This window comes from Ambystoma mexicanum, chromosome 5p (assembly GCF_040938575.1).
Source record: "Ambystoma mexicanum isolate Mex_15411 chromosome 5p, UKY_AmexF1_1, whole genome shotgun sequence".
Classification (NCBI taxonomy): Eukaryota; Metazoa; Chordata; class Amphibia; order Caudata; family Ambystomatidae; genus Ambystoma; species Ambystoma mexicanum.
The window spans coordinates 158855172-158880415 of record NC_090930.1 but is presented as its reverse complement, the minus strand read 5'-3'; the positions used below and the strand labels follow the sequence as shown (position 1 = coordinate 158880415).

The following is a 25244-nucleotide window of genomic DNA, read 5'->3' as shown; positions in this document are numbered from 1 at the left end:
TACCGTAAAGCTGAAGTGTGAGGACCTGGAGGCAAGGTCAAGGAGAAACAATATTCGTATAGTTGGGATACCCAAGGACGCTATGAAAGGTCCCATGGAACAAGAGGTAGAGGATTTCCTAAAAAGAACGCTGGGCGATACGGGATGGTCCCTTATGTTTGCAGTTGAGTGAGTGCACAGATCCCTTGTAGCGAAACCCAAACCTGATGCCTACCCTAGGCCTATCATTGCACGCTTGATGAACTACAGAGACAGAGATCTAGTACTAAGAGCAGCCAGAGACAAGAAAGAAATCCGGCTGGGATCGGATGTGATAAGAATATTCCCAGACTTCACACTGTCGGTACAGCAGGAAAGACGGACATTTATGGGTGTGAAGAAACTTCTGAGAGAGCGGCAGGTCCAATATGCTATGCTGTATCCTGCGAGGCTGCGGCTCCAGTTCAAGAATAAGACTATTTCTTCACATTTCCGGAAGGAGCCGCATCATTTGTGGAGGCTAATATCTCCTTGCCTGGGACCCGACCCGAAGCAGAAGCGGAAAGATGTAAAGAGACAAGCCACGGCCAAGATCCTACGGGTCAGATCTGACAAGATGGTCCTCTTAGCTTTTGCCATTCTGTCGGTGCTGTAACCATGCTTTTTCAGAGGTATACCTGCAACTAACAGCGGCAGCGGCGACCATGGTGTAGTCACTGAGACTATTTCATACGGTTGGGGATTATGGACATTAATGATATTAGTAGTAATATATGACATTAACAGGTATACGCATAGTGTGTTAAAAACGTATGTTAAGATTTCTGACCTGGCGAACCGGGGAAAAATGTATAGGATACCAGTAGCCGGTGCCCCCTGGTTGCCATGGAAACAGAAGTCCCCTAATGCAAGAGCATCGTTTAGATATGTTGGGTTTTGGGATGGGAAAGTTGTTGCGGGGAAGGGGTTGGAAAGTTGGAGTTCGGGGTACTATGAGGAAGGGGGAGGGAAGAAGGAATTAGTTGGGGCAAAACTGTTAAAAAAACTGCACAGACGAGATAAAACAGTTACAATTCACAGAATACACAGACACACACTGATGACATGCACACCTCAATACGTGAAGGGTGATGGCTAATGTCAAATGTGCTGGGGTTAAACTGATGAGCTGGAACGTCCGAGGCCTTTGCCACCCGATAAAAGCATGTAAGGTTGTTGCATATGCGAATCGGCAAGGGGCACAGATCCTATACTTGCAGGAGAAACATCTACAGGAATGCCAAGCCCATAAATTATCCCCTGGCTGGGGGAACACAGATATTATACTTCATATTCTACTATGGCCCGGGGCGTCTTGATCCTGATACACAAAAGTCTCCCCTACACACATAACAAAGCTGAAACTGACGACCAAGGCAAATATGTACTGGTACATGGTATTTGTATTTGTATTTGTATTTTGTTTATTTATATAGCGTGCCTGGCCCCAGGGTATCTGGGTGCATATCATAAGTTACTTGTTACAGAAAAAGGTAATTTACAGACATATCACATATGAGAGTACAGTAAGAAGACATGTTTACAGGCATAAAGAGGCAAAAGTACAGAATGGAATGTACAGGCATGATACGTATTGTACAGATGCAGCGATATGTAAATGGGCTAAGATACATTGACATTTACCAGTTACATATAAGTAGGATACAGAGTACAGTCCTGATGCAGGTCTGACATAAGAAGCAACAGGGTATAGTGCCAAGCTGTCTCAAATGTCTTGAGCTGTAAGCCACAGTTTGGTTTTGCACTTGAAGGTGTGAAAAGATGGCTCAGCTCTCATATGTTAGGTAAGGTATTCCATAATTTAGTAGCCAGGACTGGGAAGCTCACCCCGCCAGCTTTCTGCAGCTTAAATCTAGGAAGGGAGAGGTTATGAGCTTGGGCAGATCTAAGAGGTCGGTAGCAATGTGAGGGGTAAGTCGTTTTGGCAAGTAGGGAGGGGCCTGATTCGCTAGGCACCTGTGAGTGAGGGCAAGGGTTTTCAGTGAGATTCTTTTTGTATGTTAGAGCACCATATGCTATCTTTAATGCAAGAGTCAGGTGGGGGTGCTGGGGATTCAGGGTCTTTTAAAATCTTGAACAATTCTTTAGTGTTAGAATCCGCCTGCGAGATGCGCATGTTGTAGGTATCTTTTTTTACTTGGAGGATAGCATCTTTGTAGTTAAGGGAGGCTAGGAATAGGCTATCCTTGTGGGCATCAGAATGGTGACTTTTCCATCGGGCTTCAACATTTTGTTTTTCCTTACGTAGCACTCTCAAATGTGGTGTAAACCATGAGTTGAGATGTGCACGTGGTTTAGATTTCCTGAGTTTAATAGAAGCGATGGAGTTCAATGCAGCGGCTTTGTTACGAGAAGGAAGAATAAGTGGAAGTAGATTATCACTAGTGATGTCCTTTTTATTTCTAGTGTGTAGAGCAGAATCAGTATCCTGTTTGGGACGTTGGATTGCTTTAATGTTGAAGGTAATAATATGATGGTCTGACCAGGTGCAGGGTGAATTGGACTATAGGCTGATCTTACAGTTGGAATCAGCTAACCAGTCAAGTGTTCTCCCCTTGATATGGGTAGGTTCTTGAATGTGGTGAGTAAAGCCCAGGTCTGTTAGGGTGTTGGCAATGTCAGCTGCGGTGGGGTCGTTGAGGTCTTTGAAACCCAGATTGAGATCCCAGAGTAAGATAATTTGCGATTTATTTAGTTTTAGATTTGTCTACTAATAGGGATGTAATGTCATCCGAGAAGCTGATGATAGGGCCAGGTGGTCTGTATATAAGGTGCAGAGTGGCCGTTTAGTTGGTAGAGATAGGAAGTTTAACTGAGAGTAACTCAGCTGATGGGATTTGTTGGTTAGGCATTGCTCTGAGGCCAAGTGAATTTTTATGGATAAAAGCGACACAGCCGGCTCTCGATTTAGTGGTATTGTGGTCACACCTGGAAATGGCATAGCCTGAGGGTATGGTAAGGGAAAGAAGTGGGCCAGAGGCTGCATGTAACCATGTCTCGGATATGGCGAGGAAATCAAGATTTTGAGTAGTAATAACGTCTGCAATGTCCAGCGCGTGGGCAGGACGTGACCTAGCATTGACCAGGGAACCTCTAATCACCGTATCTTTGGGTGTGTTGGTAGAGAGGTCAGGAGTGGGTCTAGAAGAGAAGGTGGTAGGCACATGATTTCTCAGATTAAGTTTGGGCGCAGGTTGAGCAGTGGTGCAAGGCTTCTGTGTGTGGAAGGCTGCGTAGGGGATTCTCAAGCCCAATCTATTGTTTCTTAGGTGCAGTGCACAAGGTTGATTGGGTGTAGGTTTCATTGCAAAGTGTTCTAGCCATAAGGCTGGAGGGTTTAAATAGGGGTTGGTAGGCTGGGCACTGCGGAAGTGTTATTAGTCCCCAACATAGACGACCCCCAGTTCTATGATCAGCAGTTTCGGAGGTGTGCGGCGTACCCCATGGCTCAGATAATCTGCACGGGCGATTATAACACTATCCTAGACACGAACCTCGACCGCACTTCATCTATTCCCAGATCCCTAACTAACGCAGCCCATACGCTCCAAAAGCATATTGCAGACTTATCTGTGAGAGATGCCTGGCAAATTCTGCACCTGACACAGAGTGCCTTTACGTTTTATTCTTTAGTGAATGACATGCAGTCTCAGATAGACCTATGGTTGTTGTCCGACACTGCTATGGCATGGGTGACTGAGGCTCGGATTCTCCCCCGAACACTGTCAGATCACTCCCCTTTGACACTAACCATGGATATCCCAGAACGATCACCTAGAAGGGCACAATGGCGCTTCAAACCCACCGCACTAATGGACCTGGTCTTCAAGCTGAATATGGCATAATAGATTTCAGATTATTATGACAATAACGACTGCTCAGTGGCCAAACAAAGCGCCCTCTGGGAAGCTTTCAAGGTCTATATGAGAGGGATAGCAATGGCCACTGAATTCAGGGTCCTTCAGGACATCAAACAAGAACTCAAAAGAACCGAAGAAACCATAACCTGATTACAGCTATAATACCTAGTCTCTCCAACACCCCAGGTCACTTCTGAGATAAAAGTGCATTTAGACCGCTTCCGAGAAGCAGCAGATAGAGAGCTTTGCTACTCATGGCGGCGCGAAGATACGGCAAACAGAATAGAACGGGTAGGCTCTTGGCACGACTGGTGTGCACCGAACGAGGCAGAGTGACCATCCGATGTATCACTAGACAGGATGGGAGGTGGTCACTAAAATAAACGAGGTCACTGAGGTGTTCCATGAATTCTATAGTAGTCTATACTCTCCCCAAAGCGAAGCCACAGAAAGCAAGATTGATGACTAACTAGAGGCGATACCGATGACGTTATTGTCGGAGGAGACTCGCAATGCCCTTGACATGCCCATAACGCTGGGAGAAATCAAGGCTGCTATAAAGGACCTCCCTGGGGTCAATACGCAGGGATCTGATGGATTTGGGGTGGAATTCTACAAGGAGTTCGCCGAGACACAGGCCCCTCGACTCCTGGCAGTGTGGACAGAGGCCAAAGATACTTGCATTCTTCACATGTCAATGCATGAAGCCATTATAACCCTGCTCTTAAAGTTAGGGAAACCCCCAGAGGACTGCAGATTGTTCCGTCTGCTATCGCTCATCAACACGGACATGAACAGTTTCGCCAAGATCCTAGCATTGCGTCTTAACCCGGTGATGCCATATATGCTCCACGAAGACCAGGCTGGAATTGTCCTAGGCAGGTCAACTGCGTCCAATGTACGCAGGTTTTACAATGTAATGACAGGGATCCCAGCAGATTACGAGATCCCTAGATACGAGGAAGGCCTTTGACACGGTATACTGGCCATTTCTTTTTCGGCTGCTCCACAACTACGGCTTCGGTCCTAATTTCATTAAATGGGTACAACTCCTGTACATGCAACCATATGGAAGGCTGTTGGTAAATGGCACCCTGTCAGCAATGTTGGAATTAGCAGGAGGGACCAAGCAAGGATGCCCGCTCGCGCTGTTATTATTTGCTCTTGTAATCGAACGTTTAGCAGACTTCTTGAGGACGCGACACACTATAGCGGGTATCCCATTTGCTGGGCGGGTGATTACTCTATATGCCGATGACATTTTACTATTTGTCAGGCACCCTGAGAAAAACCTCTGTAGAGTACGGGAGGCAGTCCAGGACTTTGGGCGGTACTCAGGCTTGAGACTTAATGTGACAAAATCCGAGGTGTTTCCGCTAACAGACAGCATGAACCGCCCAGGGGACCTGTGTGGCCTGCCCTGGGCACTGCAGCAAATTAAATACTTGGGGGTGGAAATGTCACGGACAGCTGGATCAGCCCGAGCCCTCATTTATGAAGCATTGGCCATGGCACTTTGTACCAAACTTGCGTGTTGGAGCTTGCTCCCAATTTCACTCATGGCCCCAGCAGCTTTGGTAAAGATGATAATAATACCCAAAATGTTTTAACTCTTCAGGACGTTACCGTTGTGGCCTGGTAGATCCTTTTTTAAGACAATCTCCGCTGCCTGCTTTGCCTTCATGTGGAAGGGCAACGTGAGGCCCAGCTGGTGTCGTCTCATGCAGACATATGTGAGGGGAGGTCTCTCTGCTCCCGATTTTGAGATATACTATTTGCTGGCCCAAGTCCAATATGCCATGCACTGGGTCTCGGGGGCGTCGCGTACCTCTTTTACTGAGTTAGAGCTGCAGGGGAAACCTAGAGCCATACTACTACATGGGATAGCAGCTTGAACACTGGGAACGGGGACCACCTGAATCCGAGACTAGCCACGCAGCAGGCATGGGCAAAGTTCATGCAACATCCCAGTGGCACGGTACTGTGTAGCCCCCACATGCCGATCTGGAATGCCCCCTACCTGGCCCTCACAATGGACACTGAAATATCTACGTACTGGGAGGAGGCTGGTGTCATACAGTTCAGGGATCTATATCACGAGGGTACATTTAGAACATTGGAAGAGGTCAGACTCCAGGTGGCTGACACTCTGCTCCGTAAATTGCAATATCTCAGACTGAGGGCGGCAGTGGCTGCAAGGTGGGAAGGGTTCCCCAACCAAAGTCCGACCCTTGTCTTAACTATATAACCTCTGCAGGGGTGGCCAAAAAACCCACCTCACGACTCTATAAAGTGTCCCTCAAAACGAGGGTGGTACAACTGCTGGTTATTAAAGGGGAGTGGGAGAGAGACCTGGGGCATGGGCGTAATTTTGGGGGGGACAGGGGTGTTTGTCCCCCCAACTTTCATGGCACACTATTTTGTCCCCATTCATTTGTTTGGGGCACCTTTTCTTCGGATGTCATGTCCCCCCCAACATTTTCAGCAAAGTTACTCCACTGACCTGGGGGTCGAGTTCTCAGACACGCAGTGGACACACTTAGCCTCACGAAACAAGTGTCCTTCAATTCTAGATTTAGGTTAAAACACTTTAAAATAATAAACAGGGTACACTTCACCTCTGCACGATTGAAGAGAATGTATCTAACACACACAGGAAAATGTCCTAGGTGTGGAGAGACAGATGCAGACTTGAAACATATGCTGTGGTCATGTGGGAAACTCTCTGTATATTGGTCTGGGGTCTGTGAGGCACTGGATGTCATGGCAGAGCAACCTGTGAATTGGGATCAAACTACGGGTGTGTTGGGGTGTATACTCAAAATGAACACTCTGAAATGTAAACCTGTAAGTATTGGACTCCTCTTGGCCAAGAGTGCCATTTTGAAGCGATGGAAGATGGGAAATCCTCCCACGATAGATAATTGGATACACAATATGGCGTGGGCGAATGAGCAGGAGGAAACTTACTCCAGCCTACTACCTAGTACCAACGGGCCACGTGACATCTGGGGGCGACTTTCGCTGATATTTAAGTGACAGAACCGAAACTGCCAGCAGTGAAAGTGAAATGTGATAATTGCTCACTATGCAATGTCTGTACATGTCGTGGCATATACCATCTAAATTACTGTGAATTGTTCTGATGATGTTTAATGTGTTCAACTGTGCAATTTAAATAAAAGAAACTTTAAAAAAAAAAAGTAATTCTCATTACTCCCTCTCCTTCATTGAAGTTCTAATCTTTCATCCATATCTTTTGTCTTAGGCATTACTTCTAGTCCTTCGCTTTCATCCTTCTTCTTCCTAGTTTGTAGCCTTTATCCTTCTCCTTAATCCTAGCAATTCATCCCAGTCCTTCATCCTAGTCCTTTGCCTTAGTCTGCTTTCTTCATGCTAGTCAACTTTCTTCCTTTATCACCGCTCACGCTATCCTTCCCTGCTTTCAATCTGGTTTTTGTCCATGTCATTCCACTGAGAATGCTCTCCTCTCTGTCCGTGAATCATTCCTTTCCGCACGTTATGCAAAACGTCCTGATCCTTCTTGAATTGTCAGCAGCATTTCAAACTGTAGACCACTCTCTTCTTTCTTCTCTCTCCTCTCTTGGGTGTTATGGGGCTGTCCTGCGCTGGCTCCAGTCCTACCTCTCTGATCATACCTATCGTGTTTCTTGGGGTGGCAAATCTTCCCCCACCCTCTTCTTCGATCATGGTGTCCTTCAAGGCTCAGTCCTGGGCCTGTTTCCTTTCTCCCTCTACACCTGTCCCCTTGCCTTGGGTCTGTCTCATCATCGCTATACTGATAACACCCAGCTTTTCCTATCTGGTTCTGCATTCTCCTCCTCTATGCATAGCTCCTGCCTTCTGGCTATCCAGTCTTGGATGTCAGACCATTACCTCATTCTTAATTCCTCCAAGACAGAGGTCTCCTTCTTTCCTGCCTCAAGCATCCCTCATCCTCTGCACCCAGCTACAATCCATTTTCATCCCTCTTTGCTTCCCACCTCTCCTGAAATCTAGGCGTCTACCTTAATCCCTCTCTCTCTTCCTCCACAAAGATCTCATCTCTTTCTCGCTCTTGCAGGGTTCATTTGCTTAACATCCACAAAGCCCAGCCTTTTTTCCCTTTCCATGCCTCCACGTTATTAATCTCCTCAATTATTTTCTCTTATCTCTCTATTGCTCCTGTCTCTTCTTTGGTCTTCCTATCTCCCGCCTAAGCCCCCTAAAATCTATTTATAACTCTTCAGTTTGTCTTCCTTTTTCACTTCCCCCGTAGCATTCCATCCCTTCAGCTTTGTCTTCACTTCAATGGCTATCTTTTCACTCTCGGCTCAATTTACGTTTCCTATGTCTTGTCTTTAAGTCTATACATAATCTTGCCCCCTTGCCTTTCTTCCATGCGCTCATTTTATTTCCCCACATGATCAATCTGCGCCCAGTGTCAATTCCTTCTGTCTGTTCCCCGATGTCCTTATGTCCAATTCCGCTTTCGTTCCTTCCTTCTCTTGGCCCCTCTTCACTGGAATGCACTCCATCTCTCCCTCGCTCTCGTGCCCTCTCTCGCGGTCTGCCTTTAAGGCTCATCTTCATTCCCTGTAATTGTTGGTCACTGTGTCATTTTATCATTTGATGTGTACCGTTTTAAGAAATGATTATTACGCGCTTTGGTGTGAAGCTGTATAAATGCAAATAAAATAGCAAACAATACAAAAAATACTAGCCCTTCTTATTTCCTCTTCTCCTTCATCCTAGTCTTCTCCTTCTTTCAAGTCCTTCTTCTTTCTCTTTCCTCTTCATCCTAATCGTTCTCCTTCATCCTAATCCTTGTTTAAATCTGTCATTGTCATCCTAGTCATTAAACCTAGTCCTTCTCCTTCCTCCTAACCCTTCTTCATTTTTCTTCTTTGCCTTAATCCTTCATCCTAGTCCTTCTGCTATATAATAATACTTCGCCTTTACCCTAGTCCGTCATCCAAGCTCTTCATCAGAGTCCTTCATCCTACTACTTCTCTATTTCCTGTACCTTAATCCTACTGCTTTTCATTTGTCCTTTTCCCAGGTCACTTCCTTAATCCCAGTCCTTCTTTGTCTGAGTCCCCTGTTATAGTCTTTCATCATAGTTCTAGTCCTTCTGCTAGTCCTTCATCCCAATTCTCGTCCTTCATCTTAGTTCTTAACCTTCATCCTAGTTCTTCTCTCCTCTCCTTTGTCATGTGGCCCTCTCCTCCAACCTGGTCCTCCATACCAATGTTTCTCCTTTAACCTAGTCATTTGACCGAGCCCTTACTTCTAGTCCTATATCCTAATCCGAATCCTTCATTTTACTCCTTCACTTTAGCCCTTGTCCCAAACCCATTTGCCTTTCCTTCATCCTACTCCTGGTCATTCTTATTCATCATAGTCTTTCTTCTTCACCCTATCCCTTTGTCCTAGTCCTTTGATATAGCACTGACCCAGCCTTTGTCTTTCATCCTAGACTTCGTCCATCATCCTTGTTCTTCATCCTAGTTCCTTGTCCTACTTCTTCATTCGAGTCATTCTCCCTCAGCCTTGTTCTGTGTCCTAGACCTCCTCCTCCATCCTAGTCCATAGAGGAAGTCCTGGTACTTTATTTGAGTGCTTTGTCATAGTCCAGTGCTTTCATCCTAGTCCTTCTCTTTCATTCTAGTCCTTTATCATATCACTACTCCTTCATCCTATTCTACTCTTTCATCCAAGGCCTTCTCTTTCACCCTCGTGCTTCTCCTTCATGCTGGTTCTCTCAACCAAGTCCTTCAACTTCATCACCAGCACCTTCGAGTTTGTCCTAGTCCTTAGCCCTAGTCCTTCTCCTTCATCTCATTCCTTGTCATTCATCCGACTCTTTCTTTTTCCTTCATCCTAGCCCTAAGCCTTAGGCCTTCTCCAGTGTCTTAGTCCTTCTCCTTTGTCCTATCCATTAGCTCTAGGCCTTCTCCTTCTTCCCCTTACTTCATCTTCATCTATGTCATTCTCCCTCACCCCAGTCTTCCTCTTCTTCTGAGTCCTTCATTGTTCTCATTCATCCATCATCTTTCTCCTTTGCCCTCGTCCGAGTCCGTATCTCAATCTATTAGGCGCAGTCTAACAGTCACAGGAACAGTCTCGCTTTCTCTCATCAGACTCGCCGGTTTCACTTTATTGACCATTTCTGTTCTTTTCCTTTCCGTATGTCTCTCTTAGCCTAGTTCTCTCTGACCTCTTTCCCTGCCTTCCTCACACTGGGGAGTGTGGAGCCTGTTTGGATGGAAATGTTGAAAGAGAAGGCGAGGAGGAAATGAAAGTCTGACCTATGGAAGGTAAGGAGTCTGGGTGCAAAAAGCTGAATGTTGGTGTGTTCTGATCAAACAGCCATCTCCTAAGCTCGCAAATGGATATCCATGTGGCATTTCTACATCACACAACAGAGGGTTCTCTTAGTTGGAGAGTGCGAGTTATGCATGGAACCTACGCTCTGTTAAGCGCAAACCCAGGGTTCGAACCTGTGCTGCTCCTTGTTGTCTTGCTTCCACAGGGAGTACGTTACCCCTGAGCTATCCTCCCTTATGGGCCTTCGTAGCAGGCTGTGTAGGTTGAAGGTTTGGTGCCTCAGCCACAGATTCTAAATGTTAGAAGAATTCAATGAACCAGGAGACGCCCGCAGCCCACTTTCTAGTCATGCGATGACTGTCTCTTCCGTTTGCATGTTCATTGAACCGGGCCTGTTCTTTATGGGACTGACACAAATGAAAAATTCAAGGCTGTAAATGTACAATGCGATGAACACCTGACAAAAACCAAACGGGTTGGATTTCCCAACACTGGCTTTGCTGTCACCGATCTTCCCTTGATCTTAATTTATCTATCTCTATGGTCACCGAGCAGTTTGTGAAAAATAACACTCAACACTGCGACTTTAGAGCAATTATGTTGATGGTAGACATACAAAGAGTGGCCTTCAGACTTATTACTCAAGCATCATCGTTCTGAGCTTTTAGAATCTTTCAGAAAAGTGCCAGTCCTACGGGAGTGGTGAAATGGGTCCAGAGCGAAGGCGACATTAAGCTCTGTTCAAGGCTGGCCACGTGGAAGAGCATCGACATGGCGGCCATTTTGAATCAGGGTGTTCTAGTGAGGGGAAGGGATCCGTCTGCTTCACTGTTTGGCTCTCAGTCGGCGTGCACGCTGCTGACCCGCACATGCGCCTTTAATATATTTTCCTTTGTGGCGAGGGGCTTAGTCATCGTGGGCTCAGCTGTAATGACTTCACTGGGTTGCTTAAAGCGCAGACCACAGTGTGCTCGAAGGCATCGCCTTAGATTTATGAGTGCGGTTTCCTTTGCACTCAACCTCCTGTTCACTGGCCTGTGCTACAGCAAAGGACTGCAGCCAAAGGGATGCAACACTTTCTAGTATTTCACCAAATGTTCCGGACAGGCCAGTAAGCACATGTCCCTTTCAAATGTGCAAATAGGTTTGGGGTTTTGCAGCCAAGAAACACAATCGGTGAGTCATGCAACTAGGCCACTGAAGCAGTCTGTCGAGTGCCGGAGTAAATATTCATTTTAAGGCCCGCCTCCCAGTCTCCCTGTAACTGGAGAAACTTGTTGCATGCCTAATTGACTGTTCATCGCAATTAGGACAGCATGAGACAGCAACAATACTTTCCCCTAAATAGCAGTGGTCGAAGTGTACGAAAAGAAGTAGTGGAACTAGGTTCTCTGCTGGTCTGCCCCCGCTTCCCACAAAACCCATCGCCACGCCCCCTCCCAAGCCAAATCCAAACCCCCAAACACATCTGCTGTTTAAGAGAATATTCAGTGCAGTTGCACTGAAGCACAAGTTTCAACTTCTTCCTACACTTATTTCAAAACAAAAGCATTCCGGAATGGATTATTTTTAAAATAAAAGTATAGAAACAGTAAAACCTTTTTTCAAAAGTAGAGGAGCATCGCTACCCAACCACTTCGACCACGGCTAAGTACATTTTCTTCTTTGCGTTGTCAGATTTTCATCAGTACGGCATTGCGTATTAAGGTTTCAGTGCACTGAGAACTACATAAACAATAGTCTGAATGTATTATTTCTGTGTGGTGGGGCTGGTCGACGAGACCCGTTCAGAATAGCAATATCTGGGGTCAAAGGTTATGGCTGCCCAAAATGTGTGATAACCCTCGATGCAAGTCATGGACTACCTTTGTACATGTCACAACTTTTGTTAAACTTCAGAAGGTAAAAACATTATTACATTAGAAACATCTGCCTAATTATCGTGAGAAGGAAGACTACCATTCCCAAATCAAACATTAATAAGATAAATCATTATGGGAAATAATAACCTCAATGAGAAATAATTAACTGGGAAATTGGAAAATAAAGAGATTGAGAGAAAAATTAAAAATTTGACTGTGCACTTGATTTACTAAAAACTTTGAATTCTGATCAGTTGGGGCATGAGGATAGTACCCTTGGAAACGACAAATCAAACATTAGTTTGTCAGACGGCATCACAAATAGGCTTTATTGATGAACCTGGAAACCGCGCTCCTGATATTTTCCCGGCTCCGCCCCTTACCTCAGATATCTCCCTCCTCTAACGCGCACTCCTCCTTGGCAGTCACACTCTAACTTTGCGTGTTCTCTGTGTCATCACCGGTTTGTACGGTCTCTAGCAATGTCTGTGACTCAGTATATGTCTACCATACCCTGAAAAGAGCTGTGGGCACGGGAACTCGCCATATGAGAGGAGGTAGGGTCTATAATTGCAATCGTTATTCACTTTTTTTGTATTAACTATCAGTGACGTACACTGTAACAAATGCAGGGGTACCGCAACATTACCAGCCCATCAGTGGCCATTATGCACCATCGCTCCGATGCTCGCAAAAGATCAGATTGTTGGTTTAAATATGAGCGTGACTCTTTTGCAAGAACATAGGGCATTTTGAGAGTCAGAACAGGGTGTATGTTCGACAAAAAACGCTATTTAAAAAAGCACATTCTTGAATTGTATTAACATTGTAAAAAGGCTTTTTTAAACTTGTACAATTTTAATTTCTAATGAAAAGCACATTATGAAAACATAGAATAACAGTATAATGATTTTTTGATAGGTTATCATTGAAAGATGGACAGTCTGATACACTATTATTGTGCTCTTTCAAAAGAAAGCTATGAGAAAGGGGTAGGACACAAATAGCGCCAACAAGCTCCTAATATGCTGGTCGTTGGCGACTTTAATTTGACCTCTAATTCTCCCACTATTGGGCAGGTTGCTAACTTTTTGGCTGCCATGTCTGGTCTTGGGCTCCCTCAGAGAGTGACTGAACCCACCCACTCTCTGGGTAACATCTTAGACTTCATCTTTGGTCCTGAGACCATAATTGACACGGCCCCTCCCACTCCATTGGCCTGGTCCGACCATTTCACTGTTCCATTCTCTATCTCTATGAAGGTATCTCCCCCGCCGCTCTAGGCTCGCCATCTGCAAAAGCAGCTGGCGTGGGGTAGCTAACCATGAAGTGGTTGCGTCTGTGCAGGCGCATTGCAGCCTCACTGACATATGCTCTTTAGCCACTTTAGAAGCTTCTCCCCTAGCAACTACCAGCTTGCTAGCTCCTGTAAGAGCATGTAAACAAAAAAAGTGGACCCCCTGAACCTTGGTTCACTAAAGGACTCAAATCTAGTAAACTTTAGTGCAGACAGGCTGAAAGGAAATGGCGCTCCTCCTATTCTGAGGAAGCTAAAATTGCCTTTTGCAACGATCTCATCTCCTACCATAAAGAAATTGTTAATGCTAAGAAAGTCTACTTCAGTCTTATGGTCGAGAAGGCTCTGAACAAACCTAAGGTCCTTTTCGATCTGGTACATTCGCTCTCTACTCCAGAGACAGCTTGTCCTCTAGTGCCACCTACACAGGATGTATGCGATTCACTCTTCTCCTTTTTTGTAAACAAGATATCCACTATTAGAGACACCATTAAAGCTGAAGCTGATGCTTCCCCTTCTGGAAAGATACATATTGAACCTCCTCCCGCCTTAGGGGCCTGGTCCTCCTTCCCCCATTTCTCTGATGCTGACATCCTTCTTGCTATTCAGCACCTTAAATCGGCCTCCCCAGCGGACGCCATACCCCTGGCTCTGCTAAAGGAACTATCTGCCGACATGATCACCTACATTTTTTCTGCGGTTAATCATTCCTTTGCCACAGGCGTCATTCCGCCTTCTCGTAAACATGCCTTAGTCATTCCCTTATTGAAAAAGGCCTCCTTGGATCCTACAGTATTATCTAACTACCAACCTATCTTCCTCCTGCCCTGTATGATGAAAGTTATGGAAGCACTGGTCGCTCCTCTGTTGTCTAAATTCCTTGAGTCTTCTCAGTTCTTTGATGCTTTTCAATCTGGTTTTCGTCCCGGTCGGGGCACGGAATCCGTTCGTAATTCCATTCTTGACGACGTGTTACACTTGGTGGACCAGGGCAGTGTCGGAGCCGTCCTGCTTCTAGATTTATCGGTGGCTTTCGACACAGTGGATCATCACACCCTGATCTCTCAACTGTCCGCCGCCGGCTTGGCCGGTCATGTCCTTGACTGGTTCACCTCATTTCTTGCCGACCGCTCCCAGTCGGTCTCTCTTCCTCCTTTCCGTTCTTCTCCTGTTTCCCTGGTTTGTGGGGTTCCACAGGGATCGGCACTCTCCCCTATTCTTTTCAATATCTACATTAGACTCCTTCTTCTTCTTCTTCTTCAATCTCATGGTTTCCGCTACTATTCCTACGCGGACGACATTGTCCGGCTTGACCTGACTCAGCCGGAAACTTCTGCCCGTCTGTGGAAATGCTTGGAGCATCTGGGCAGCTGGATGTCATCCAACTGGCTGAAGCTCAATGCTGGCAAGACTGAGGTACTGGTTGTCGGTACATCCTCCTCCCAGCGGTTCTGGACCTCTGACTTCTGGCCACTCTCCCTACGCTCTCTCCCCATGCCAGTATCATCGGTCAGAAATATAGGGGTTAGACTCTCTGCTTCCCTGGCCTTGGAAGAACAGGTGGCGGCAGTTTGCAAGGCTGGCCATTTCAAACTTCGGAACTTACGCAAGGTACTCCCCTTTATTCTGACGGCCTGCCAAGCCCCTGTGGTGGCTGCCTTGGTATTGAGTAGCTTGCACTACTGTAACTCACTCTATCTGGGCCAACCTCTTTATTTAAATAAACGTCTGCAGCTCCTTCAAAATGCAGCTGCCAGATCTATCCTCCGCCTGTCCTTCGGCACTCATATGTCCCCGCTACTGAGGCAACTGTACTGGCTCCCCATTGAGGCCCGTGTCATGTTTAAATCTATGTGTATGGTCCACCGAGCTTTCTACGGTATTGGAGCTGAGTACCTTCAAGCCAAATGTGTCCACTACATACCTCCCCGCCCCCTACGTTCTCATTCAGCCCTTCTTCTTGTGGTTCCCTGTCACAGGCTGGCTCGTTTAGGTGGTCGTGCCATTTCTACTGTAGCTGCTAATACCTGGAACAAACTTCTGCATGCTCTGCGGAGCACTGCTGATCATTTCTGCTTTCTAAATTGGAAACATTATTATTCTAATGGCTCTCCTCCCTGTTCGGTTTCTGCTAGCTGCCTCTAGCGCCATGATGCCTTCGGCGTACGTGCGCTCAATAAATTCTTATAACAAAACATATGTTTCTAGCTGCTTGGCCAAAATCCAAGAGCATTGTGGGAACATACAAATGGTCACAGATCTTTATAGCTGGAAAATTGGTCTATGATAAAAAGAAATGGCATTATGGTTTAAACACAGAGTACATCATGAACACTACGCTTGGAGTTCATTGGATTTTCCACAACACACGCCCTAACATTAAAGTTTTCCTACCCATGAACTCTTTGGGACAACCTCAGAATTTTAAGAGCCTCACAGAATTTATTTCAGGTATCAGGTTAAGCCTGTGCATGCACATGGCCAGTTCCAAATGCACAACCATTCATAGAGAATTATATATATATATATATATATATATATATATATATATATATATGTATATGTATATATATATATATATATATATATATATATATATGTAAGATTTGTGTAAAGTGCTCACACTGTCATACAGTGGCTACGGGGTACCATGGGGGCATCGCTGAAAGGGAGAGATTGAAATAACTGGTTAATCCCAGGGCAGGCCAATGTTCGCTGTGTGTTAAGAAGATCTGCCAGTGTACTTGAATTAAACTGTCAGGAAGGGAGCAGAGCATGGCTGGCAACAATAGGAGGGTGACAGTCTCGGGAGGATAGCTCAGGGGCAATGTGCTCGCCTTGGAAGCCAGACGACACAGAGCACCACAGGTTCGATCCTCAGGCCTGCGCTTAGATACCTTTGGGTATTAAGTGTGTTATAAATAACCTACCGTATCATATCAATCGTCTAAACTCTTGAACAAGAGTCTCCAGGTTTGGTCACTGAGAGCACCAACTACACCAGGTGTTCAGGGTAACCATGGATGGCATAACTATCTCCCACTTAGTTTCCCAGTATCCAAACACATTTTTTTTGGCTATCTTGAAAAAACGAATTGAATTTCACGCTTAAAGATTAGACCTGGTGACCCTTGAACAACCTGAGAGACCATGGAATGCATAAAGCATGAATTGATATGCTTTCCCCTGGACTGCATTGGATGTGTGTCCCCTTCACTGGTTTCCCTGCTGTCAATTTCTGCGCTGTAAACAGCATGGGAACAATGCATTGGATGAGATTGCCTGTCCATTTGGTAGTGGTAGAGCTAGAGTAATGCTGACCAGTCTATTGAAGCCCCCTTTCTATAAAGTTACATAGTGCAATGCTGCGTTTCACTGTGTCAGTAACATAGTTGTTCCATATAAGTAAAAAAATAACCAGTGGATTCATGTTATTGTACTTCTACTCTAGGATCATTAATCTTGCAACCAGGGGCCCTATATTTTGTGCTGACCATATAGTCTTCACGCCCCAAAGTCTGGAGTCGCGGTCGCCCCTCTTTTACTGTATTTTCTATATCACAACTTTGTTTGACCTGACCCTAATCCAAATGTAAGTTACAATACCCACATGATTACATACGAAATAGGGACACTGTGATAGCAACAAAAAAGAGGTGATGACTGGAATGTTTGTAATTAATCTTAACCTCTGGCATTGCTCTGGCCAGCCCCCCGCCCCCCAGATCATCGTTCTTTGCCTGCCAACAGCGGTGTTGCTAGGTCTGGAAAAGATCCTGGGCTACACTAATGACAGGATTGTCGGACTCAGGGGTAGCTAGTCTTTTGGTTGTAGCTCCTGAGCTTCTATCTGGGGGTACAACCAAATGATCCGGGGCTATTGCCCCCTCAGCCCCCCTAACAATGCCTCTGCCTGCCAAGCCATTCCAGAAAGGGGAAAGATCATATGCAAATCTGGCTTGGCCCCACCACATAGGGAGTAGTCCAGCCCAAAGTGCTAGGTCACATCCGTTCTGCACAAGACCACAAACATCCCCCGACATGTGTTGGCCTCATTGGCATCATCAGTGAGGTGTAGCTTGGGTCTCTAGGCCCGGCAAGCATGGAACTCACGTCTAGGAATGCCCTGCCACTTTTGGAGTGTGACCAAGCCTGATTTGCATATGGTCTTTCCCCTTTTGTAATGGCTCAGCAGGCTGAAAAACGATGGTCTGGAGGGTTGCCCATAGCTGCGCCTGTGGGAATGATTGATTTAAAACCTTCCAGCCATCACCTTTTGGTTTCACTTAAGTCACCCCGAGTGGTACGGGTATGCCCAGACATGGGTCCAGAGCTTGCTGGTCCTAGAGACTCAAGCTACTCCTCACTGGTGATTACCAATGAGGCTGAAACATGTCTGGGGATGCTTGTGATCATGTGCAGAAGGGATGTGCAATAGCAGTTTGGGCTGCACTGCCCTTTATTTAGGGGTGGGACCAAACCTTATTTGCATATAGTCTTTCTAATTCTTCAATGGCTTGGCAGGCTGAAAAAAGATGATCTGGTGGGTTGCCCAGAGCTGTGCCAGTGATTAAGATTGATTCAAAACCTGCCAGTCATCACCTTTTGGTTTCAGGGTACTGTGATGACAGCTGTCACCTATTAACTCTTTGTGGATACAGATGAGTAACATAATGAAGCTATGGGCATCCCGCAAGATTGTCCTCATGGACTGCTGTGGCTTAGCGTATGGAATAATAGTAATAATGTTAATTGCGCCAGTATCTGCAAAGGGCCACCTAAGTCGTATTTATAGCTATGGAGTTGTCAGTGTACATTTTGCGTGTTTCTTTAGATAGCGAATGGCGACTCTTTCTTATCAAACAAAAACGTGAAAAGCTCAAACCAGTGAAGCACCTCATGGGCTCTGATGAAGAACTTTAAATGGTTGATGAAAACATTTGCATTATACTATTTTGCTGTTTTTAAACACCTTAATTGTCATATCTTTAACTGTGCAAAACTATAAACTAAACCTAAACTCTGCCATTGACATTAAGAGCTGAACCATCCTTCTGGTCCTTTAGAAAAAGCTTGACAACCTGGCTTTTTAAACAGGAGCGGTAATGTGCCACTGTTGTCATCGACAATCACACGATTTACCTGAAGTTACATGTAGACCTACCGCTATGCACTTCCATGTTAGCCCTCCACTGTAATTATGATGCACATGTAAACTGTACATACTGAATTTGTAGCTATCTACTCTGCTGTTCTAACCTTAACGTAATGTCTGTTCCCACTGTTAACTCAATGTATTCTCAAGAATTGTGCCTAGATACCTCTAGGTTATGTGTGCTTTATAAATGCATAAATAAATAAATAAATAAATACAACAAACTATGTTACTCATACTAGTGTCATGCGCCCTTGTCGTGGAGAAAAAAAGAAGATCACACAATGCCTCTTATTCTCCAAATTGTAAGCTTTGAGCTTTTAATTGTACATGAAATCAAGGCGTGCCCTTTGTGATTACACATGTTTCGACATCTGCGTCTTTTTCAAATCAGGGCTAATCAAGTTGCATTAACACAATTGGTATTGTCATTGCAAAAACAAAAAAACTAATGAACAATAGTTGTATACACATTCCAAATAAAACATAACAATTGCATGCATGCATGTTAAAGGATGACCGTTGAGGGAGGGGAAAAAGGTGGGATTGTTAGGGATGGTTGACAAAGAGAAAATGCAACAGATAATGAAAATAAAAGTAAAAAAGAAAGACATGAGAAAGTCATTAATGAATGATGTCCCGTTGCACTTTTCAAAACCTTTTCAATACTTAATCAACCCAAAAAAAGGGGGTGGTGTGTCTCTTCTTACCTAATAAGATTGATTCAAGGTTCCTGAGTTGGTAGTTTAGGTCAAATAGTCATGGGTTAAATCCCTAAAATAAAAACATCATGTGGCCCATTAATGAGCTGCCTTGCTTACAATTAGTGAAGTGCACTTTACCAGTGAATAGAGCGAGCTATAGATTGTTTAAAGAATATAATAATATAATTTCCCGGGCGACTTTAATTTTGAACTCAATGTTGTGAACCTACTAACTGGGCTAATCTGTTGGAGTTCATTTGTGAAAAACAGCGTTAGACCGGGTCTTCATATAAATCAACCATGGTCATGCAAATTGTGTTTGCACGCCATGTGTGCAAGTGTTTAACATAGCTACTTGAAACTAACGTTACGCTAGCACTCGTGCTTATCGGTCTTAAACATTAAACATTGTCGATCGTGCCAACACGTGTTTAACACGTGCGGTAGCATTATGTGAAATAAGCCCCCCTGCGGGAGCTCCTCCAGCACACTTACCTGTGTAAGCGTGTTCCGTATCAAAGAGTCCCCGTTCGCTCTGTGCCGTGTTTCTGTTATTATTGTGGCCATGGTAACTGGTCGGCTAAGTCCTACCTTTGTTTTAACTACGTTCGTCTAGTTCGTTTATTTTTAGTATTAGAATGCTAATATTACATATGTGGTTAAGGGCTTCCTTATGTGTTAGATGAATTTAGAAAATTAGAAAGCAATTGTAAATTGCTGTCTGGATCGAATCACAATTTATTAACGTTTCCAATTAAATTACATGTTCGGACACTACAATTTATCTTGAACTACAAATATATATTTCATGTTGTATATTATTACCAATTTTGGTATTAAATGTTAAAAATGCAAAAATCAAAGTGGATGCCTAAGCATCTGTGGTAGTCCTTTTGTAGTTTCTAATGTCGTGGCCATATTTTGGGAAAAACATGATTGTACATCGTGGGAGTCGTGCTCCCTTAATACATTTTATGGCGGATGCCCATCTAAAAATATTGTAGCTTGAATGGAGTGGGCATATGTTTTTTTGGGGTTTTTTTTGCGCAGGGCGGGTTTCTTCATTAACCTGTGTTTAGTGTTACAAAGACTTAAGTCTGACTGCAAATGGTACAAAACCTGGTATGTGTCTATGAGCACTTCTCAATAATATGAGGCATACATAGCTTAAGGTTGTCTGTAAAAAAGTAAAACAAGTTCAAACCCAGTATATAAAGCATGCTTTTGTAACATATTAGCCTCCGTCTAAATAAATGTTAGAAATTACAGATGGAAAAATCAATTGTTGACCAATTCTTGCTAACTTTTTGTACAAAGTTTGTTCTTTCATTTGTTATTAAAGAAATGAGGCCATCTCATGGTCTGAGTTCAAGCCTCTTTCCACTGCACGAAATGTGCAGATTAGTTTCGCTTCTTCTTGCCTCAATTTGATTTCAAGGTCTCCTCCTCTTGGTCCCAGGGTCACTTTTTTAAGTCCAATAAATTTCAATTGTTTTTTATCAACTAATTGGTGTTTTCTTTGCCAATGTTGGGCTAAAGGTAAGTTGGTATCTTGACTTCCGATGTTGGATAAGTGTTCCCTTATTCTTATCCTGAGTTCCCTAATGGTACTGCCTATGTAGATTTCTTCACAACAGCAGATTATTGCATAGACCACAAACTTGCTTCCACAGTTAATCTGATCCACTATCTAGTGAGTTATGTCATGTTTGTCTTTGAAGATCGCTGTATTATTTAAAGCATGTTTGCACATTGTACATGTCCCGCATTTCCAAAACCCTGTTGGTAATGGCGGGAGCCATGTAGTTGGGGTTTCTTTTTCCTCTTCTGGAAGCAGTGAAGGGCTTAAAATATTTTTCATGGTTTTGGCTCGTCTATAGGTTAATGTGGGATTGTCTCCTATGTACTTCCCCACATTTTCGTCCAATTGCAACAAATGCCAATTCTTCCTTAAAATCTTTCTCAATACTTTGTTGTCTGCACAGTAACTGGTAATGAAGCTGATTTCTTGTCTTTCATCTTGTATGGGTTTTGTTGTCTTGAGGGTAATCGTCCTATTGATTTTGGAGGCCTTATCCCTAGCTTGTGCTATTGTTTTGTTTCCATAGCCTCTTGTTTTGAATCTGCTGGTCAGTAGTTTGCATTCATCTTCAAAACTGCTTTGTTCAGAACAGTTTCTACGAGCTTTGTTCAGAACAGTTTCTACGAGCTCTCCCTTTGGTATATTCCTGATCACGGAATTGACATGGCAGCTTGTGGAGAATAAAGTAGAATTTGCCGCCGTGCTTGTCCTGAAGGTTTTGGTTTTAAGATGGTTATCTTCCACATGAATCTTCAAATCTAAGAAATGTATTTCGTTAGTGCTGACAGTTCCTGTGAATTCTATCCCCATTGTGTTCTGATTTGCTCTCCGTTTGAAATCCTCAAGGGATCCCTCCTCCCCTTTCCAAATGATAAGTACATCATCTATGTACCGCATCCATAGTATTCATAAATGTGTTTATCTTTGTACCTTGCCATCGTCAGATTGGCAAGGGCTGGGGCGTATTTAATCCCCATTGCCACCCCTTGTGTCTGCTTGAAAAATTGGCCATTGAAAATGAATACATTGTTTTGTAATGTCAATAAAAGCATTTCTTTCAACATACTTACAGATTGGTAATTGGATGCAGTTTGCTTTGAAAATGTATAGTCCATAGTTTCTATGGCGGTGTCGTGTCTGATTGATGTATATAGGGAACGTGGTTACCAGACATTTCGTTGAAAAAAATTAGCCGACAGGACATTTGGTCGAAACCATTTGGTCGAAAACCAAATGGTCGAATTTATTTTATTTTTTATTGTCACTATTTTTTTTTGGGGGGTCCCCCCAACCCCCTTTTTTAAAAAAATACAACTTTCTTTCCCTAAACTACAACCTAAAATATATATATATATATAAATTAAAAAAAATTCGACCATTTGGTTTTCGACCAAATTACGTCGACCAAATATCTTTTGATGAAATGACTTTCGACGAAATGTCCGGACACCAGGGAACGTACGTCCCAGGTGGCCAAACGATAACCTTGCTGCCATTCTATCATTGCTAATTTGTTTATTGTCTCAGTAGTATCTCTCAAATAGGATTTGGTTTTGATCGCCATGGGTCTTAAGATGTTGTCAATGTAATGTGCCATGTTCATGGTTGCCCAACCTATTCCACCTAGAATGGGTCTTCCTTCTGGAATCTTTGCATATTCTTTGTGTATTTTGGGTAAAAAATATACTGTTGGTAATATGGGTTGTTTGAGTTCCAAAAAGTATTTTTCTTCATCGGTGATGAGTCCTTGTCTGTGCCACATTGTGATCGCTTCTTTCAGTTCTAATAGTATCTCCAATTTTGGATTTGTTTTCAGTTTGATATAGCAATGCGGTGTGTTCAAATGGTTCATTGCCATTTTTACATAGTCCACTCTGTCCATTACTACTATTTTTCCTCCTTTGTCAGCTCCTTTGATTACCAAATTATGATCTTTTTTGAGTTGAAAAAGGGCTTTTCTTTCCATCCTTGTTAGGTTATCATATTGATATTTCAATTTGAATCTGTTTGAGAATTTAGCGTCATTGTAGTCATTTAGATCCATTGTAACTGTTTTATAAAAGGTGTCAACTAAATTATCTGGCATGAGCTGTGGCGTAAACTTAGATTTGGGTTTGAGTTCCTTTGCGGAAAGGCTTGTTTGTTGTATTTGAAGCTCATGCAATGTTTCATGAATTGGTCTTTCTTCTGTTTCTTGTAAAGATCTAAGTGCATTTATATTGGCCAAATCTTCAATAGTTATCACACTTTCCTGTACCGGTGGTTCCTTGGTATGGTGTACCTTAATTTGAGTGTTTCAAAATATTTCTTTAATTTCAACTTTCTCACAAATTTGAATAAATCTATATGTACTTCTGTATTGTTGAAGTTTGTGGTTGGTGCAAAAATAAATCCTTTGTTTAGTAGTGATGTTTCCTCGGGTTTGAGTTGATGATTCTTTCACTTGTTCTTTTTCACTGCTTCTCTGGCTCTTGCTCTTGTTAGTCTCCCAAAGTCTTCTAACCCCCGATAAGACTGATAAGCACGAGTGCTAGCGCAACGTTAGTTTCAAGTAGCTATGTTAAACACCCGCACACATGGCGTGCAAATACAATTTGCATGACCATGGTTGATTTATATGAAGACCCGGTCTAACGCACTTTTTCACAAATGAACTCCAACAGATTAGCCCAGTTAGTAGGTTCACAACATTGAGTTCAAAATTAAAGTCGCCCGGGAAATTATATTATTATATTCTTTAGACAATCTATAGCTCGCTCTATTCACTGGTAAAGTGCACCTCACTAATTGTAAGCAAGGCAGCTCATTAATGGGCCACATGATGTTTTTATTTTAGGGATTTAACCCATGACTATTTAACCTAAACTACCAACTCATGAACCTTGAATCAACCTTACTAGGTAAGAAGAAACACACCACCCCCTTTTTTTGGGTAAGTATTGAAAAGTTTTTGAAAAGTGCAACGGGACATCATTCATTAATGACTTTCTCATGTCTTTCTTTTTTACTTTTATTTTCATTATCTGTTGCAATTTCTCTTTGTCAACCATCCCTAACAATTCCACCTTTTTCCCCTCCCTCAACGGCCATCCCTTAACATGCATGTATGTAATTGTTATGTTTTATTTGGGATGTGTATACAACTATTATGCATTCATTTTTTCATTTTGCAATGACAATACCAATTGTGTTAATGCAACTTGATTTGCCCTGATTTGAAAAAGACGCAGATGTCGAAACACGTGTAATCACAAAGGGCACACCTTGATTTCATGTACAATTAAAAGCTCAAAGCTTACAATTTGGAGAATAAGAGGCATTGTGATTTTTTATTTTTTTCTCCACGACAAGGGCGCATGACACTAGTATAAGTAACATAGTTTGTTGTATCCTGAATTCAAACGGAGTAAGGGAGCCAAGGAAACTCCGTTGTTACACAGTCATGCGACCGTGACTTGTCAGTCAGCAATCATTAAGGAAAGGGCGCTGAGGTCCACCTGGAAAGGAACCCAAAAAAATAGGCTCCTCACACACAAAAAAATAAATAAATACATTAATTACATATAACTTTGCATAGCGCCAGTAGTCTTAAGTCTATGACGGCTATTTCAATGAGCAAGACAAAAGCTAAATGAATCATGAAGATACATTTACACATACAGAATATTCTTACCAGGTGAATATAGGGTACAAAGTACCCAAGGACCACAGTAGCAATCCCAAATGCCCAAACCCGATAGGTCTTCTGCCGGAACACTCTCAGGTTGAAATAGTTCCGAGTGTAGGCGAGGCATTTGCTCTTGGTCGCCTTCTCAGTTTCGCCACCATGTCCAAAAGATGCCGGCATGATAGGCTTGAAGGTCAGCGATAAAAGGACCTGGATGAACATGAAGACACTCAGGATCTGGAAGGTGTGGGCAAGCCCGATGGCTTGCCCGATGCTCTTCATGAAGAAAGGGAGGGTCATCGTGAATAGGCAGCTTCCGCCGGCCACTATGCCATTCACCAGGCCCAAGCGCCGTCTAAAGTAATGGCCAAGGATCACCAGGGAGGGCTGAAAGGCAAAGGAACATCCACATCCAAAAAGGATTCCATACGTAAAATATCGAACCTCAAGAGACCTGTCGGAGACAAAAGATTCAAGTGTGAATGGCATCTCTAGGTACACACATAAGTGCGTGATTCAGTCAATCAAGCTGCAACATCAAAGTCAAGCAGGATTTATGATTATTCTTAAACAAACAGCGATATTTGTAATGTATTGGGGAAAAGGGCTATCTAGTGAACAGTGCCACAATAGGATCCGAAGTCCAACTAGATATCACCCAGCCAACGGTCAACTTACAATCATTATTGGTGCCGATTATTGGCGAAGCAGTATTGTGTTATAAGAGATGGGGTTCTAGCGTTTACTA

At 43.6% G+C, this 25244-nt stretch overlaps 1 protein-coding gene across 1 annotated transcript in view; it reads right to left on the bottom strand.

Moving 5' to 3' along the window:
- The window catches only part of SLC16A2 (solute carrier family 16 member 2), an 803764-nt gene that overhangs the window by 183458 nt on the left and 595062 nt on the right, over positions 1-25244 (bottom strand). Inside the window, exon 3 of the mRNA XM_069612570.1 lies at positions 24503-24950. Within this exon, the coding sequence (XP_069468671.1) occupies positions 24503-24950 (448 nt within the window). The remainder of the gene's footprint in view (positions 1-24502; positions 24951-25244) is intronic.